This window comes from Podarcis cretensis (assembly GCF_951804945.1).
Source record: "Podarcis cretensis genome assembly, chromosome: 5".
NCBI classification, from domain to species: Eukaryota; Metazoa; Chordata; class Lepidosauria; order Squamata; family Lacertidae; genus Podarcis; species Podarcis cretensis.
In genome coordinates, this window is record NC_137174.1 from 50,444,398 (window position 1) to 50,459,700 (window position 15,303).

Sequence of the window (15,303 nt, forward strand, 5' to 3'; positions counted from 1 at the left end):
GGGGTTAGGCGCTCATCTCACTTAAGGCTAAGGGAGCCGGTGTTTGTCCTCAGACAACTTTCTGGGTCATGTGGCCAGCATGATTAAACTGCTTCTGGTGCACGGAACACCATAACAAGTGCCAGAGCGCATGGAAATGCTGTTTACCTTCCCACCACAGTGGTACCTATTTATCTACTTGCACTGGTATGCTTTCGAACTGCTAGGTTGGCAGAAGCTGGGACAGAGCAACAGAAGCTCATCCTATCACGTAGATTTAAACCACCAACTTTCTTTCTTTCTTTCTTTCTTTCTTTCTTTCTTTCGTGTGTGTGTTTATTTACATAGTTCTTTTTGTCTGTATAATTCTAAGCACCATATCATGGGTTCCCTGGTGGTCTCCCATCTGGTCACCTCAGCAGACCCGCCAAGTGTCCCAATTTTCAAGGGACAGTTCCAGATTTACAGAAGCCATCCCAGTTTCTGATTTGACCCTGGAATGACCTGCTTTTCCTTAGGACATTCCTTTTTTTCATTGGGAAGGGAGGTTTTTTGGTAATGTTTAATGATGTTTTTGTATAAGTTGGAAATGGCCGAAAATCATCATCATCATAATGGAATAAGAAATTCCTATTTTCATGGGAGAAATGTTGGAGGGTATTAGACAGGTATAGGACATAGCTAGTGCTCAGTAGATGAAGGAACAACTGCAGCTGGAATCCAAAGGAATAGGAAAATTTTTGCATATTTACAAAAAGTGGAACATGGAAGAAAAGCCGTATGAGAAAACTTAGTAGCATCACTTAAGAGGAGCAGTGCTTGTGGCTTCTCATTTTCTCAGGGCCAAGGGTTCATCGGGTTCATTGTGACACTTCCCTCTGCTGGCTTATTGGTTACCAGAGTGCTAAAAGGCCTAGTGATCTCCTATAGTGGGATCATTTTGTCTGTGTGAAAGAAAGGAGATGGGCATGTAAGTAGGATTTCTCTCAGCATATGAATTCTGCGATGATAGCGAATTCATATTGAGCATAGAGGAGTTAGGGAATACTAACTGTGAGCCCCATTTCTCTTTCTTTTCTAGGCTTTCCAGACTGAGAAAAGTCTTTTCCCGTCTGGGGAGAAAAACTAAGATTTCTCCTCTCCCAGAGACCTCGCCCACAACCTCCCCCTCAACACCCCTCTTTGAGAAGACACAAAAGGTAAGCCCCTTCAGCATATAGATGTTGCTTTCAGAATAATATTAGTCCCTAAGGATTCTTAGGAAAGGTCTCTCTGTAACTGTCTGAGGCCTATTTGAAGGTTCAGAAAATAAACATATCCCATGTGGTTCTTTGTTTCCCTGTAAGCTCTGCAGACCTCCTGCCATCCTGATCTGGAGGAAGATGGCAGGAGGGAGAAACACCAAGGAAAACATGAAGGTAATGTCGATTTCCAAGGATATGTTCAGGGTAAATAGGAAAATCCCTATAAAACAGTTATACTTGCTAGCCTTCTCTTCTTTTCCATTCAGATGATATAATAGTTGAAGACCTGGGGGGAGAGCAGGGGCCTTAAAGTTGTCCATCATCTGTGCAGCAGACTGAGAAGACAAATAGGTCACCTAGTCAAAGTCATCCCTGCTAAGATGAGAAGCATCTCTATCTCTTCCAATAAAAAATTCAGAAACAATCAACCAGAGCCAAAGAATGGCAGTAGGGATGATAATTTAGGTAAACCCAAGAAGTTGGGTTTAGACCACAGTGCCACCTGCTCCCTCGCAGCAGCATGCTCATCAGCATGTATTGGTAACATAACGGAACATCTACATTAATTAATTAATTAATTAATTAATTAACTGCCCTATACCCAGGGGTCTCAGGGCAGTTCACACTACAAATATAACCCTCCTTTGAGAGCTGTTTATAGATTCACTGGTGTGACTTCCCCAGTGAGTCTATAAAACAGATACTTGGGAAAGATGCTAAGAACTCATTTCATCACTGGCCCATGTAAGTTTTGTTTTGTTTTGCACCAATGATTCCAATATACTTGCCCAGTGAAAACTCTTCTGCTGTGCACCTGCTCTCTGCTCATAGTGCATTGTCACCTGGATGGCACAGAAAGCTCTGTGGAGGACTGGTGGGTGGGTGCTTCACCGTTATGCATTTCCTCCAGTGCTACTGATTTACAGCTTTTGTGTTAACTGTACAAAGCAAATCCATTCCTAGTAATTCCACCAGTTTGAATAACCAGGCAACCGGGATACACATGCAGGGCATTATGTAAGCCCCAAGACTCCATCTCTGTTTAAGTTCAGTGGGATGCTTTGCTAGCTCAGTGAATGTTGTGTTTTTCTACAAGTGTTACAATTTTATGACGTGACTCTAAGAAATCTGTTTATGCTGATAGACTCATAGGGCTTATATAATTGGTTGCATGCATATCAAATCCTAATGGAAACTATTGCCATCACTTCCCAATTTGGGTAATTAGAAATAATAGAATGGAGGGACTTGTTTTTCTGTGGCCTGTATATGACCTTTGAAAGCCATCTCCACCGTATGATGTGATTACAAACAACATGAATCTCTTTCTGCTTCACCTTATTAGCATTTATTAATACCTGTGGCTTCTTTCCCTTCAGTTTATTATCTTAAAACTGCAGCTATTGATATGGGGTGGAGAACACTGATTTAGCACCTATGGTGTAAAGCTTAACTTGATCTTAACATTTAACCTCCACTCTTAATTTGCCAAGTTTTCTTTCTCACCATTGCTTTTTAGATCTTGCCTTTCACCATACACAGGCCTATAACTATAGGGAACCAATTCTTGGAAAAGTTGGCAGCTATTCAAAGTGGAACAGAGTAAAGGCACCACATTGGATGATGACATGTTGGATGGTGGATTCTGGTGCAATCTAAAGGATGCAACAGCTGTCCAAAACTTCTCCTGTGTGTGCGTGTTCAGCTGAGAAGTGTCACCAGCTGTGGTGTCTTTGGGGGCAGGGGAAAAGATGGTCTACAAGGTGGTGCTATATTAGAGAAGTGGCCCAGGATGCATGGCCACATGAAGTATTGATGCCAGAGAATGAAGCGCTCTCTCTCTCTCTCTCTCTCTCTCTCTCTCCCCCTCTCTCTCTCTGTGTGTGTGTAGAAAAGCATCAACTCCCAATCTACTTGGGTAGCTTAAAGCTAAAGCTAGCTCTCTTTCTCAGAATTAGAATGGCTGCTAGTTTCTTACTAGATTTCATTATCTATAACAATAACAATAAATAACAGAAATGAAGCAGAAGAATTGTCATTAAATTTTGCACTAAATCTCATAGTTCAGAAAAACAGATATCCTTGAGGATATAAAAGTATCATGGAGAAAGGAGGCTTCTAATAATGTAATTATGTCCTCGTTGCTATGGTCTTCGGCCTCTGCAGATTTATTAAAAATCCAGTCTTCTGTTTTCAGTCAGATAAGGAGGAGGGTAGCTGAAGAAAAAGGGGAGCAAATAATGGGAAGAAGTGGAATGGGAGGTAAATTTCTGTGTGTCAACTGAGCAGCAGGTCAGAGTAGCACAGCCTTTGCCAAGCTGGTGCTCTCCAGATGTTTTGAACTCCAACTTCCATCAGCCCCAACCTGCATGGCCATTGTGGTCAGGGATGATGGGATTCGTAGTCTAAAAATACCTGGAGAGCACCAGATTAAGGAGAGCTGGAGTAGCAAGCAAAAGATAAGGAAGATGACAACAACTGTTTGTACACAGGGAAGGAAAAATGGGGGATAAGTTGTTATTAAGTTCTTCTTTCTGCTGCCAATAAATAATCAAAGGAGAATGATTCACAGCAACTGAGAGGATGCATGTAGAGTTTTTAATTGTCTCCTGCATCATTGCGACAAACCATCTACGTCCAAAACTTTCTCCAGAATACAGCCATATTCCCCTGTGAACACATAAGCATAACCATCTCTTGTTTGATCTGTTATTCAGAAACTGATATAGACTCATCTTCCTTTATCGTTAATGACATACCAAAATCCATAATAATTATACTTAATCTTTTAATACATAACTAGTTATTTCTCATTTTATAGCCCTTTTGTTATTTTTAGTATGTTTCTAGGTATTACATGTAATTGTGCCTTTTCCTCATTATGGGGCATTTTGTTTTGTGCAATTGTTGTGTAAAACAACTGCACTGTTAAACAAATTTAAAGTTAAAATACTGCTTCTGAAACAGGGATGTTCCATTCTTAGTTATTGTTACAGAGTTTGGGGGTACAAGGGCACCAATAACTGCTAGAGTCAGTGAATGTTAGAAATTAATAAATGGTAGAATTTATATAATATTTGTAGTGTTGAAGGAAAGATGCCAGACATTAAATTAAAAATGCAGGCTAAACCAGGAAATCGCTTGGGGAGAAGGGCCACGAAGGTGTAATTACAAGACAATGGACAGTCATTGACTCTCTTGTTTGAGCTCTGAGTAATTAACAGAGTTGGGAGGTTACAGGAGGCAGAGGCAGATATAGGATAGCATGACTAGTTCTCCCACACAGGGCACAGGAGCCAAGGGTGTGATGTCCTGCCTGCTTCCCAAAGCCTAGTAAGTGCTTGCCCAGCTTTGGGAAGGAGTCAGGAGGGCTCTGGGATCCTGCCAGAGCCTCATACCAAAGCCTAGCACCTCCCTAACCCGACTTTGAGCTGGGGGGAAGTCATCAAATTTTGGCCTCACACAGGGTGTCATATTGCCAAGATCTGCCACTGCAGGAGGCATGATGTCACACAGGAAAAATGTATTCGTTTGAAAATCAGAGGTCTGGGTTAAGCGGGGAGCAAGCAGACAGATGAGGAGGAGTTGCTGGGAGCAGGGGTTATTGGGGAAAAGAAAGGAAGTGGGCAGGACTCCATGAGCTGCTGTGACGGCCAAAACCACATTGGCAGGCTGGGGCGCAGAGGCCCAGAGATGACAGTCAGGATGCCTTGGTAATCCAGTGCTGCACTGCTGAGGGAAGAAGCTCCTCTTGAGATATAATGCTGTGAACTCTCTCCAAAGTAGACCCAGATGTAAATATGTGTACAATGGACCATATTTCTTAAAAACAGTAGTCTCCACTGTGCCTTTCCCAATGGAAACATAACCCTTGGTGATCTTCTAGAACCCCCTGGAATCTTGCTATCGCTCAGCAGAGACTGGGGGTAGCGTGCAACCTCTGTAACATTATGATAGCTGAAATCATTGATAGATTTATCCACTACAATTATGTCTAAATCTATTTAAAAACAAACTTACTCTAGTCACTAGTTTAAAGTATGCCTGGCATTTATTCTCTGATTCCTTGCTGAGTACAATGGATTTTCATCTCTAGGGTCCCTGTAATGGGAGTGCTTCTTCTATCATAACTACTAGAATCCACTAAGCTTGGAGCAGTAATGAAAATCATCCTGAAAATTATGTTTCTGGTGGAGATTTGCCTCCATAGGTGTCATCATATGAGGCAAGCACTTTGGAAATCCTGGTTGCAGCTTGCAGTGGCTCATTTGGCCTTGTATAGGAGATTGTAAAAAATGATACAGCAAGGCTTTGGTATAATTAAACAGACTGAACTGAGAGCTAAAAGAGGGCAATATGTTGTCCTTGCTATTGGACCAAGATGGAAAGTCTGTGTATATGTTCTTTCAATATTGCAATAGTGAAAAGTCTGAATTTGAGCTAGGAAGAACACAGGCAAACCTGCCTGGGGAGAAAATTCACCTTTCATTAAAGCTGAGCAAACTTGCCAAGACTGCCAGGCTCAACATAAGCTTGATTAAGGCCAATGGGGAACTTAAAAATCAGAGAAAGAGCATAGCACAGAGAAAATTAAAAAAAAATGCTAGATCAGTTATAACTAGCTAAAGGGAAATCTGGCAGATAAGGCAAGGTGGGAGTGGGGAGAGCTGAGGCTTGGTAGTATTGATTAAAGGATGGGCAATTGCCAAGAAAGACAAAATAGCTTTATTTCAGCATCCTTGCAATGTGTAGGGCATCTGTACTTGTGCAACTGATGCCTTGCACTTGTGTTTCCCACCAAGGATGAACGACCACCTAGCCCAGTGGTGCAAAAACACTAAGATACAAGGCATCTCAGTTTGCAGGGTAAGGTGGAAGCTATTTGATGAGCTTACTGGGTTCAAATGGCAAAGGACTTTCAGGCAGTAGCTACACACGTATGATGGGTACAATCCTAAGGGGCAGCATGAGGCATTTTGGCACCTGAGGCGAAATGCCCTGCTGCCACCCCTGTGAGGGCAGCACAAACTCCGTAAGGCCTCTCCCTTGCTGGGTGGGAAGAGCATACTTTCTGAATCTCCCTCACCCACCCACCAGTGGGGGTTTTCATTGGCTCTTTCCTTCTGGAAAAGCCAATTCAAAGCCCTGCTACAGTGCCAGGTGGCAGGGGGAAATGTCCCGTCCCCCCCGTCCAGCAGCAAAGCTGGGTGGCGAAATGGGTGTGCTGCCCTTTGGGTGTGCTGACTGAGGCAGCCACCTCACCTGGCCTCATGGGCTGGCCAGCTCAGCCCTTACTTTTCAGACTCAAATGCTCCACTTGCTACAGGTAGGGAGGAAAAACTTCTGAAAGAAAAGTTTTAGGTGAGCTTTCTTCTTGCTCTGCTTGTTTTCTACTTGCATGAATTATTTTTAAACAGAGAAGCTGTGATTCCCTCACCTGCTGTCTGAAGTGGTACAGTCCATTCTACCACAGGTTCTGCAGCATGTGGATATCCAGCCTGTTTGACCCTCATATTTTCCACATCCATTAAAGCTGATATTTTGGATAGACTGAACAGATTGCATTGCCAGGCCTGTCATTAAGCTTGTTGTTTCTGTAAATCAGGAGTGGGGAAGCTGTGGCCTTTCAGATGTTGCTGGACTCCAGTGCCCATCAGCTCCAACCAACACGGCCAGTGGTCAGGGACAATGGAAGTTGTAATCTAGCAAAATCTGGAGGGCCTTAGGTTCCTCATCCCTGTGTTAGGTCTTCCACAACATAGACTGATGTCTCTACTCTTGCTTATGTATTAAACTTTTTCTCCAGCACCATCTGTATTTCCCATCTCAAGTCCAAAAAAAGTCTTTGGCCACCCCAGACAGGTATCTCAGAACAAGGGTCAGCACAACATGGAAAAAATAGAAAAGACTCTGAAGTTTCCTGCCCCTAGAGGTTGACTCAAAAGCTTCATGATGGAGCTTCCTTGACTGAGCAAGACAACTTGTGTAGTTGGTGTTTTCCTTTCAAGGTCCCAGAAGCTTTCAAGAGGGGAGGTTTAAATATGCAAATCTCAGTGGTCCTGGCATCTACCTCTACACTTACTGTTATGAGACTGAAAAGGCAGCCCAAGTAGTTGAAATGGAGCCTCTTGGAGCCTTCATCCATTTAGGAAATTGGAATCAGCATGATGGCCAAGAGCAAGGTTCACTGGAGCATACTGGATAAATGTGACATGGCTTTGTGCCATTGCAGTACCCCTGGCACTATGGGCTATTGCAGATTGGTGAATACATCTTGTTTGCTTATACTATGAAGAATTCCCTTTGGCAATAATGCTTAATAAGACAACTCCTGCTGGCTTGTCTCTCTTGTTCTTCTGAGGGAGGCACTAAGAACATGGCTATTAAATGAAGAGGTCTCCCTGGTGATTTGGGATATGATCTACTGGGAATTTTTCCTGCACAAATCTCATTGAACTGAATGAGAATGGCATGCAGATGGGACCTGGCACCTTTTGTATTAATTTCAAAGAGAATTGCACAGAATACCTTCTCCAACTGACTCAGTGCTTTATGCAGTATGAACAGGAGTATTGATATGTAGGGTAGTGGTGAGAAAAACTATTCAGCGTTCATGATATATTGCTCTGCAAACTACAGAAGCCTGTAAATGTCTCTACTATGCAGATCCAGAAAAGAACTGAAGACATCTACTTACTAAGAAAGATATCAAGGCCTTGGAAAGATGGCATGACCAACACAAATGATGTAGTTTGCAGTCTAGTGTTAAACTACATCATTTGTGTCATGACTAGCAAAGTTTTTTAGGAGGCCACTGCCTGATACTTACGTCTTGTGGAAGCAAACCTGGAGCACATTGAGACATTCTGAGGAAAACAAAATGGCAGTTACCAAAATAAGCTCTACAGGCTCTCTCTGTGGTTCAAAATGATGAAACTCTTGGCCCAATATGTTTGACCAGTATCATTATTGTGTGCCGAACAAAGTCCACTCAGTTCTCATGTTGAATTGTACTAAACATCCTTGTACAAGCCTTTTTGCCTTATGCTTTTCTATTTTGGTTTTCTATTCTGTTTTTGCTGAAGCATTTGTCTTATAAGAGGTGTTCCGACACACTTCAATAAGCACACACAAATAGTTGAGCTGTGCACATGTGCAGTTTTTCACATGTAACATTCAATAGGTATACAGACTTTTGTACCTGTATTCATTAGCTGGGCTGTACCAATCAGTAAGTGTACATTCTTTTATACACATTTGTAGATGTGTAGAGTCAGTGTTCAGTGTAACATGTGAGAAGAAATGCTAAATAAATTCATTTGATGTGACCCTCAGAACATTCAGATCACAACATTGTTGGCATCCATCTGTCTTGGGAAACAATGGAGGAGTGAACCTTTGGGGGTGAAATCAAACCAGCTTCTGAGTTACAGCTTCTGTGGCTGTAGAGAGCAATACAGGAGAGACATATTTTGTTGCATGAGGGGCAGATGAAGGCATCCAGTTGTGCTGATGCAGGTGTTCTATGATGTTTCTTCTTTCTGTGCTCATCCCAGTGATCATTCCTCCTCTGGTCACTGCTGACTGATTTCCTCCAGATGCTGTGGTTGTCTGCAAGGGATTTCCACGTTTCCAGCTTTCATAATCACATTTGCTGACCTCTTTGTAATACAGAGTTGGTTTGCCAAATGGCTTGATGACTGCAGCCAGAGAGCACTTCCTTGGTGATCCTTCTATCTTCCATTCTGTGTACATGACCAAGTCAGTGTAGATGTTGCTGAGAGAGAAGTACAAGCATGCTGGGAATGTGGAATTGCGAGAGCACATCTTTGTTTGAGACTTTGTCCTGCCATGTGATGCCCAAAATCTTCCTGATGCAATACATATGGAAAGCATTGAGATGTTGCTCCTGGCAGGTATTAGTTATCCATGACTCGCTTCCATAAAACAGCATGCTCAACATGCAAGCCTGGTAGACCTTCATCTTGGTATTGGTCATTAGCACCACATTCTCCTATATCTTTTTGAAGAGGTGAGCTATTGATGTAGCTGCCTTGACAATACACTTGTCCAGCTCAGCATTGATGGAAAGGTTGCTGGTTATGGTGCAGCCCAAGCAGAATAAAATTATCTACCACCTCAAGCATGTGATCACTAATGCTGGTGTGTGGAGTGCTGATGACATTCTGACCCAGGATGTTGGTTTTTGTCAAGCTGATGGTAAGGCCGAACTCCCTGCAGGCTTGTGCAAAATGGTTGGTGAGTCTCTGTAGAGCTTCCTCAGACGGCAGAGTCAAGGCTGTGTCATCTGCAAACAACATAATCTCAACGTGATGTTTTGCTAACACTGTCTCCCAAAGGTCTGTTTCTGAAAGATACAGGTACAGTGGCACATAGTATTGGGGAAAGGGGGGAATGAAATCATGTCATATTATTTGTAGGTTCAGCTAACACAGTAAAGATAGTTTCAATCAGACACAGTTTGTGATGCTATCAGGCTACCCATTTTCCATCTGTCTTTTTCCGATGTCTGGGTTGGTTGACCAATTTTTCTAGACACACTTTGGATTCCAATGGCTCAATTAAATGTGCTAATATGATCAGAAGAAAATGCCAAATGATTCATTTCCTTCCACTTCACCCACAGGGCACCTGTTCATCACTGTGCTTCTTTGCTCACCCACCCACCCATACCCCAGCTTGTTGCAGAGCAAAGGAAATAGCAAAGAATAAACCCGCCAAGCCCTGGTGTTTTGAGAGGCAAAAACAACAGGAGAACAGCTAGTGCTGACCCTTGTTAAGGGGGCTGCTCCTTTTCTTTGGAACTTGCAGGACTGGCAAAGCAGCTTTTTAATTTGCTCATGTTTTCTGCCAGCTGTCATCTTCGGATTTAGCACTTTGTGCTGGCTGCAGTATGTATTGACAGTATGCAGGATGGGTGATCCCTGACCCAGGAACCTTGCAATTAATACTGACAAGCCATACAGAACATCAGGCAGAATGCAGCGGGTGACTAGATGGTACATTTAACACAGGCCAGCGCTGGATATATAGACTTTAATATAATGGCAGTGCTACTGACTTTGGCTGACTGCCACTCATAAGCTTCACAGGGAAAATATGCACTTTCAAAATCTTCCTTCAAACACAGCAAATGCCATCAGCATTGGCTTTTAATCCTTCCCTGGCTTTTAATTCAAAGACATTTTGAGTGTCAGGTCATCTGTGTTTGTAAAGGCACCCCATCATTGCAATTTGACAGCCTAGTCAATGTATGCCGCCCCCAGTGCTTCCAAGACCACAAAACAAGCAAATGTGCATTAGAAGAGTAGATTGAAAGCAACGCTGGGCTATTGTTGCCCTGTCCTGTCCAGATTTACCATGGTGTCTGAAGCAGAATTGTGGATCCTCTGAAAACAGCATGTAGGATACGTACCAGGAAGATGAATGGTAGCTCAGATCTTTCTAGAATGCTACTTTGTACCGCCATCTTTGTAAAATGGAAAGATGAGATTAGGAATACTCCATGTACTTAGGAAGGATGGGAGAGAGAGAGAGAGAGAGAGAGAGAGAGAGAGAGAGAGAGAGAGAGAGAACGAACGAACTTTGGCTGATTATTATCCCATAGAGGTGAGGAACCTTTTTCAACCTAAGTGCTACATTTTCTTGTAGGCAATATTTGGGGTGGTGGGTGGGGTATGTGCCAGTGGTAGGTGAGCCCAGATGCAAAAGTGAGTGGAGCAATGAATGAGAATTTAAGCCTTTGTACAGCAGACTAGTACACACACACACACACACACACACACACATAACCCTACCTCTATGCTGAAAACCAGTTGCTGGAAGTCACAAGTGGGGAGCACTGTTGCACCCATGTCCTTCTCATGGGCTTTCCATAGGCATCTGGTTGGCCATTGGACAACAGGAAGCTGGACTGGATGGATCTTCGGTGTGAACCAGCTGGGTTCTTCTTATGTTTTTATACCAGACATGATGGGTGTCCAACAACACCTGAAGTGCCACAGGTCCCCCTTCCTTGTATTAGATAACTGCTTTCCCCTTTGCAGTGGTGTTGCTTAATAGTTTCTATCAGTCTCCAAATTATTCCCTTTCCCTTTTTCTTTTTTTGTTACTGAAAAGAATCCATTTCTGAAGGAGAGATGAAGTCATCCTAAGAATTTCAACCTGGCCAAGCAACTGGCTCTTCTTGCCAGCACTTAGAGTTACTAGTCTGTCATTTGTCATTTTTATTTCCATTGAAATTTGCAGAGTGCTTTTAATCTTTATGGTTAATCTTCACATCTGGCTCATGAGGAGACTACTTTTATGTTTTTTTACACAGGTGGGGAACTGAACCTAAGAAATAGTGACTTTCCCAAGGCCACAAGGGAAAATGGGGGAGGGCAGAACCTACCCACCACCTTCTCAGATAGGAGGAGCCTTTTCAACAGGTGTAAGGAAACAGTTATTGAAATTAGCCCAGTGCATATCAGGTATAAACCCTCTTTTCTCAGGGACAACTAGTTTTATCAGGCACCACTTCTGAGAGAGTGGAATTGTGTAAGGCTAACTCTAAGAAATGTGTGATGAGGCAAAACAGCACTTGATACAAAATATTTGCAGAATCACAAAGGCCTAGGGATACTGCTCAAGGCTCACATGCATACCTCTTCTCTCTACTCAGGAAATTGCTAGTTTTCTCCAGGTTCATCCACCTGTGGTGCATGGAAGCTAAAATCTATCATAATTGCCTTCAGAAATCTTCTTTTCCCATTAGCAATTCCCTGATGGCAACATAAAGAAAATCGAAAGTCTTCCATTGCATCTTTAGCTATAACCTACTTATACATATTTAATAAGAGAACAAACTTACTGTACTACAAAAATATGGGAAACTGCAGGGCTTAGCATTTTCCACCTCAAAATTAATTTTATTTTAAAATTTAGTTCTCTGTTCTCTTCATTCTCAATCGCGGATTGGTTGCTGCATGTTAAGTTATTTGTCAAAGGCTGGAAGGATCTGCCCTAAATATATACATTCTTGTCTCCCATGATGCCTTTGGGAAATGTAGCAATGCAAATTCCCAATATCTCAGCCAATGTGCATCCCACAGACCCCCCAAAGTGTCCCTATTTTCCAGGGACATCCCTGATTTTAGTGAAGCTGTCCCAGTTTCTGATTTGATTCTGGAATGTCCCACTTTTCCTTAGAATGTCCCTATTTTCCTTGGAGAAATGTTGGAGGGTTTGGAGTTACCTGATCCCCAACCCATCTGAAGGCAATCCTGTATAGAGATTTTTTAAAAAAATGTTTTATTATGATTTTTTATATGTTGGAAGCTGCCCAGAATGGCTGGGGCAACCCAGTAAGATGTGTGGGATATAAATAGTAAAATAATCATTATGGAATGGGATGTCCCTATTTTCCCTTTGCTGAAGGGTATGATCCCAGGATTATCTCAACTATCGCTAGTTTAATGAAAGCATGACAACTTATGGCCATGAGAATATGAGTAATAAACACAAATAGAACCCTGATCCATATATTCAGGAAAGTGTTTGTTGAAGGATCTCAACCATAACCTGTTGAGTATTGCAGAGCATACGCAGACTGTCCAGAAGCAGTCAGTTGCAAGTTGGCAGGATGAAGCAGGAACAAGACGCTGCTACTAGTAATTTGTTTACTTATAGGTTTATTATTTACAACACATTCACAAGTTACTATATACAGGATACAGACATGGATCTTAACTCTCTCTGAACAAACTCCAACTAACTCACAGAACAACTACTGACCAACCAGCCAGCCAACCACAGGAAGGTCATGAGTCATCATGCCTATGTGGGTGACCTCGACCAATAGCAGAGTTGTATCCAAGGTCCCATATCTCTTTGGCTAACTCCTTAATTGCTTCTGTGGGAAGCTGCATCAGATAGCACATAGGCAAAAATCCCAACAGTGTTATATTAAAATACCATGGGGGAGGAGTGACACAAGTTGTCTTCCATGCATAGCCTCCAGTATGAACTGAATCCTCTAACCCACAAATTAGAAAAGTCCACACAAACCAGGCCTTCATGTGATTCATGCAAAAGGTTCACACAGAAGCAATCCACATGGAGGAGGAGCTTGGGTCCTCAAAAGACTTTTTTTTTTTTTGCTATATGGAATCTCTTTGCAATCTATGATAAAAACATGCTCCGGTGATCTAGTCTAATCTGAACAGGGGCGCCGACTTATAAAAAATATTGGGGGGGCGGGGGCCCATACCGACTTATAAAAAATATTGGGGGGGCCCAAGACCTCCAAACCGCTGCTGCTGGGGGAACGAAAGGGGCGAGCCCCGGGCTGCCCCGACCTTAAGTGAACCTGTGAGGGCCCGCCCTTTGCGGTAGCCGATTGGCTGCCGCCGTGGGCGGTGAATATTAATGAGCTAGGGGGAATCCCCGCTTCTCGCGGGGCTGACGCCAGCCCCGCGAGATTGTTGATGGGTCGAGAGCCCGCAACCCCCCCCCCTCTAGATCGGGAGTGGCTTTGTTTTTCTTAAATTATTGGGGGGCGGAGCCCCCCCAAACAAATTTTTGAGGGGGCTCGGGCCCCCTCAGGCCCCATGGAGTCGGCGCCTATGAATCTGAACCAAAATAATCTGAATGTAATCACAGCCATGTTTTCCATTTGGAGTTCATTGCAAATTCATTTAATGTGCCAGCTCAGTAAGAATTGTGAGTACTGTCAAAGTTATGCAAAAATGTAAGAAATAAGCAGTGCTTTTTCTGGGGGGATGAAGGGGAATGCATACCCCTAAATATTTTTGTGAATCTTTGTACTTTTGTCCATTTACTGTATTTATTTTTCCCAATTTGAACTATAAATTTGAACTACAAAATGGTGATTTTCTTGAGTCAAAATGAGAGTACCCCTAAACATTTTTAAGAAAAAAGCACTGAAAATAAGAAAAATAAGAAAAAATAAACAATGTTGCAAGAAATAAAAAATAAAAAACTTTGGAAAAAATGCATGTGAATGCAATTTGCCAAGGAATGCAATGGGTCTTCTCGGCCAAGGCTTGGATTGATGGGACTATGCCAAAATTGGGAAATGGATATTCTGGTAAACTCTTGAGTTGGGGTATTGCCCTCTCTACTTTGACCCAATATGTTTGCTAATCAAGAATTACATACTATTCCAACCATTAAAAATGTCTGTTATCCTGCAGTTTAGCTATTTGATGTCTCCATGTGACCATGCCTTTGTTACAGTTGAGGGGTTGTTTAATTAAAAGTACTATAACTTCTTTTTCTGTCTCAAAGCAGCTGGTGTGAATATTGTGAGAGGTTTTCTTCGGGGATCTCATTAGAGGGTCTCTTAATTACCATTTAGCAATGCTATCTTGACATATACCAGGTAGTGTTCAGTCTAAAATTCTTAACAGGTGCCTTAAATTTCATTTCTCAAAGCACTTATGCCATAGGTGTCCTACTAATGTCATTACGTTAACTATAGAGCAAGAGGATTATAGTTCAAGGAAATGTCAGCTTTTGCCTGGCATTTTAAAACACAGAAGCAGCAGGAAACATGATCAAAAAGCCATACATACCATGAGCTATTGCATCACTGATGTGGAAGATGCCACCAGTGGTAGAAGAAAATTCAGCAAAACACTGAACAGATGACTCTGCTACTCTAATGGTTCTTACACTGCAGTGCTGCACCAAAGCATTTTCCCATATCATTGTGGCTTTGTGAGAAACATTGGGGCATGAAAGCAGCTCATGTTTTTTCCCCTCTTTGTCACACCATAACCCCCGTTTCCAGATCTGACAATGACCTAGGGAGGGACTGCAGTGTGGATCTCTCACACATGCAGAGGTTTAGCAGTCCAGGGTTGCAGGACAGCAGGGTTGAAGACTTGTTACTATTTTTGCAGCAGGGTCCAAGTCTCCAGAATCTTAGAACTGCTCAATCAGCCCAAAAGGGGGCTTTTAAGCCACTGAGGAGTTTCCTCACCCTTTGTGCTGATTAGACCCAATCAGAGTGAAAGAAGGTGAGCCTCTGAGGATAGGCTCCTGGGTCAACCTG

The 15,303-nt window shown here is 42.6% G+C and overlaps 1 protein-coding gene across 4 annotated transcripts in view; it reads left to right on the top strand.

Annotated features, from left to right (window-relative positions):
* Positions 1-15,303, top strand: part of LOC307216462 (uncharacterized protein) — a 96,510-nt gene that overhangs the window by 20,645 nt on the left and 60,562 nt on the right. For 2 of the 4 annotated variants that reach the window (XM_079976792.1, XM_079976793.1), the window contains exons 1-2: positions 915-949; positions 1,061-1,178. In XM_079976792.1, the coding sequence (XP_079832918.1) occupies positions 942-949; positions 1,061-1,178 (126 nt within the window). In that variant the 5' untranslated portion in view covers positions 915-941. Of the gene's footprint in view, positions 1-914; positions 950-1,060; positions 1,179-15,303 lie in introns of those variants that run through there. The other 2 variants (XR_013839087.1, XR_013839088.1) reach the window with 1 other exon arrangement.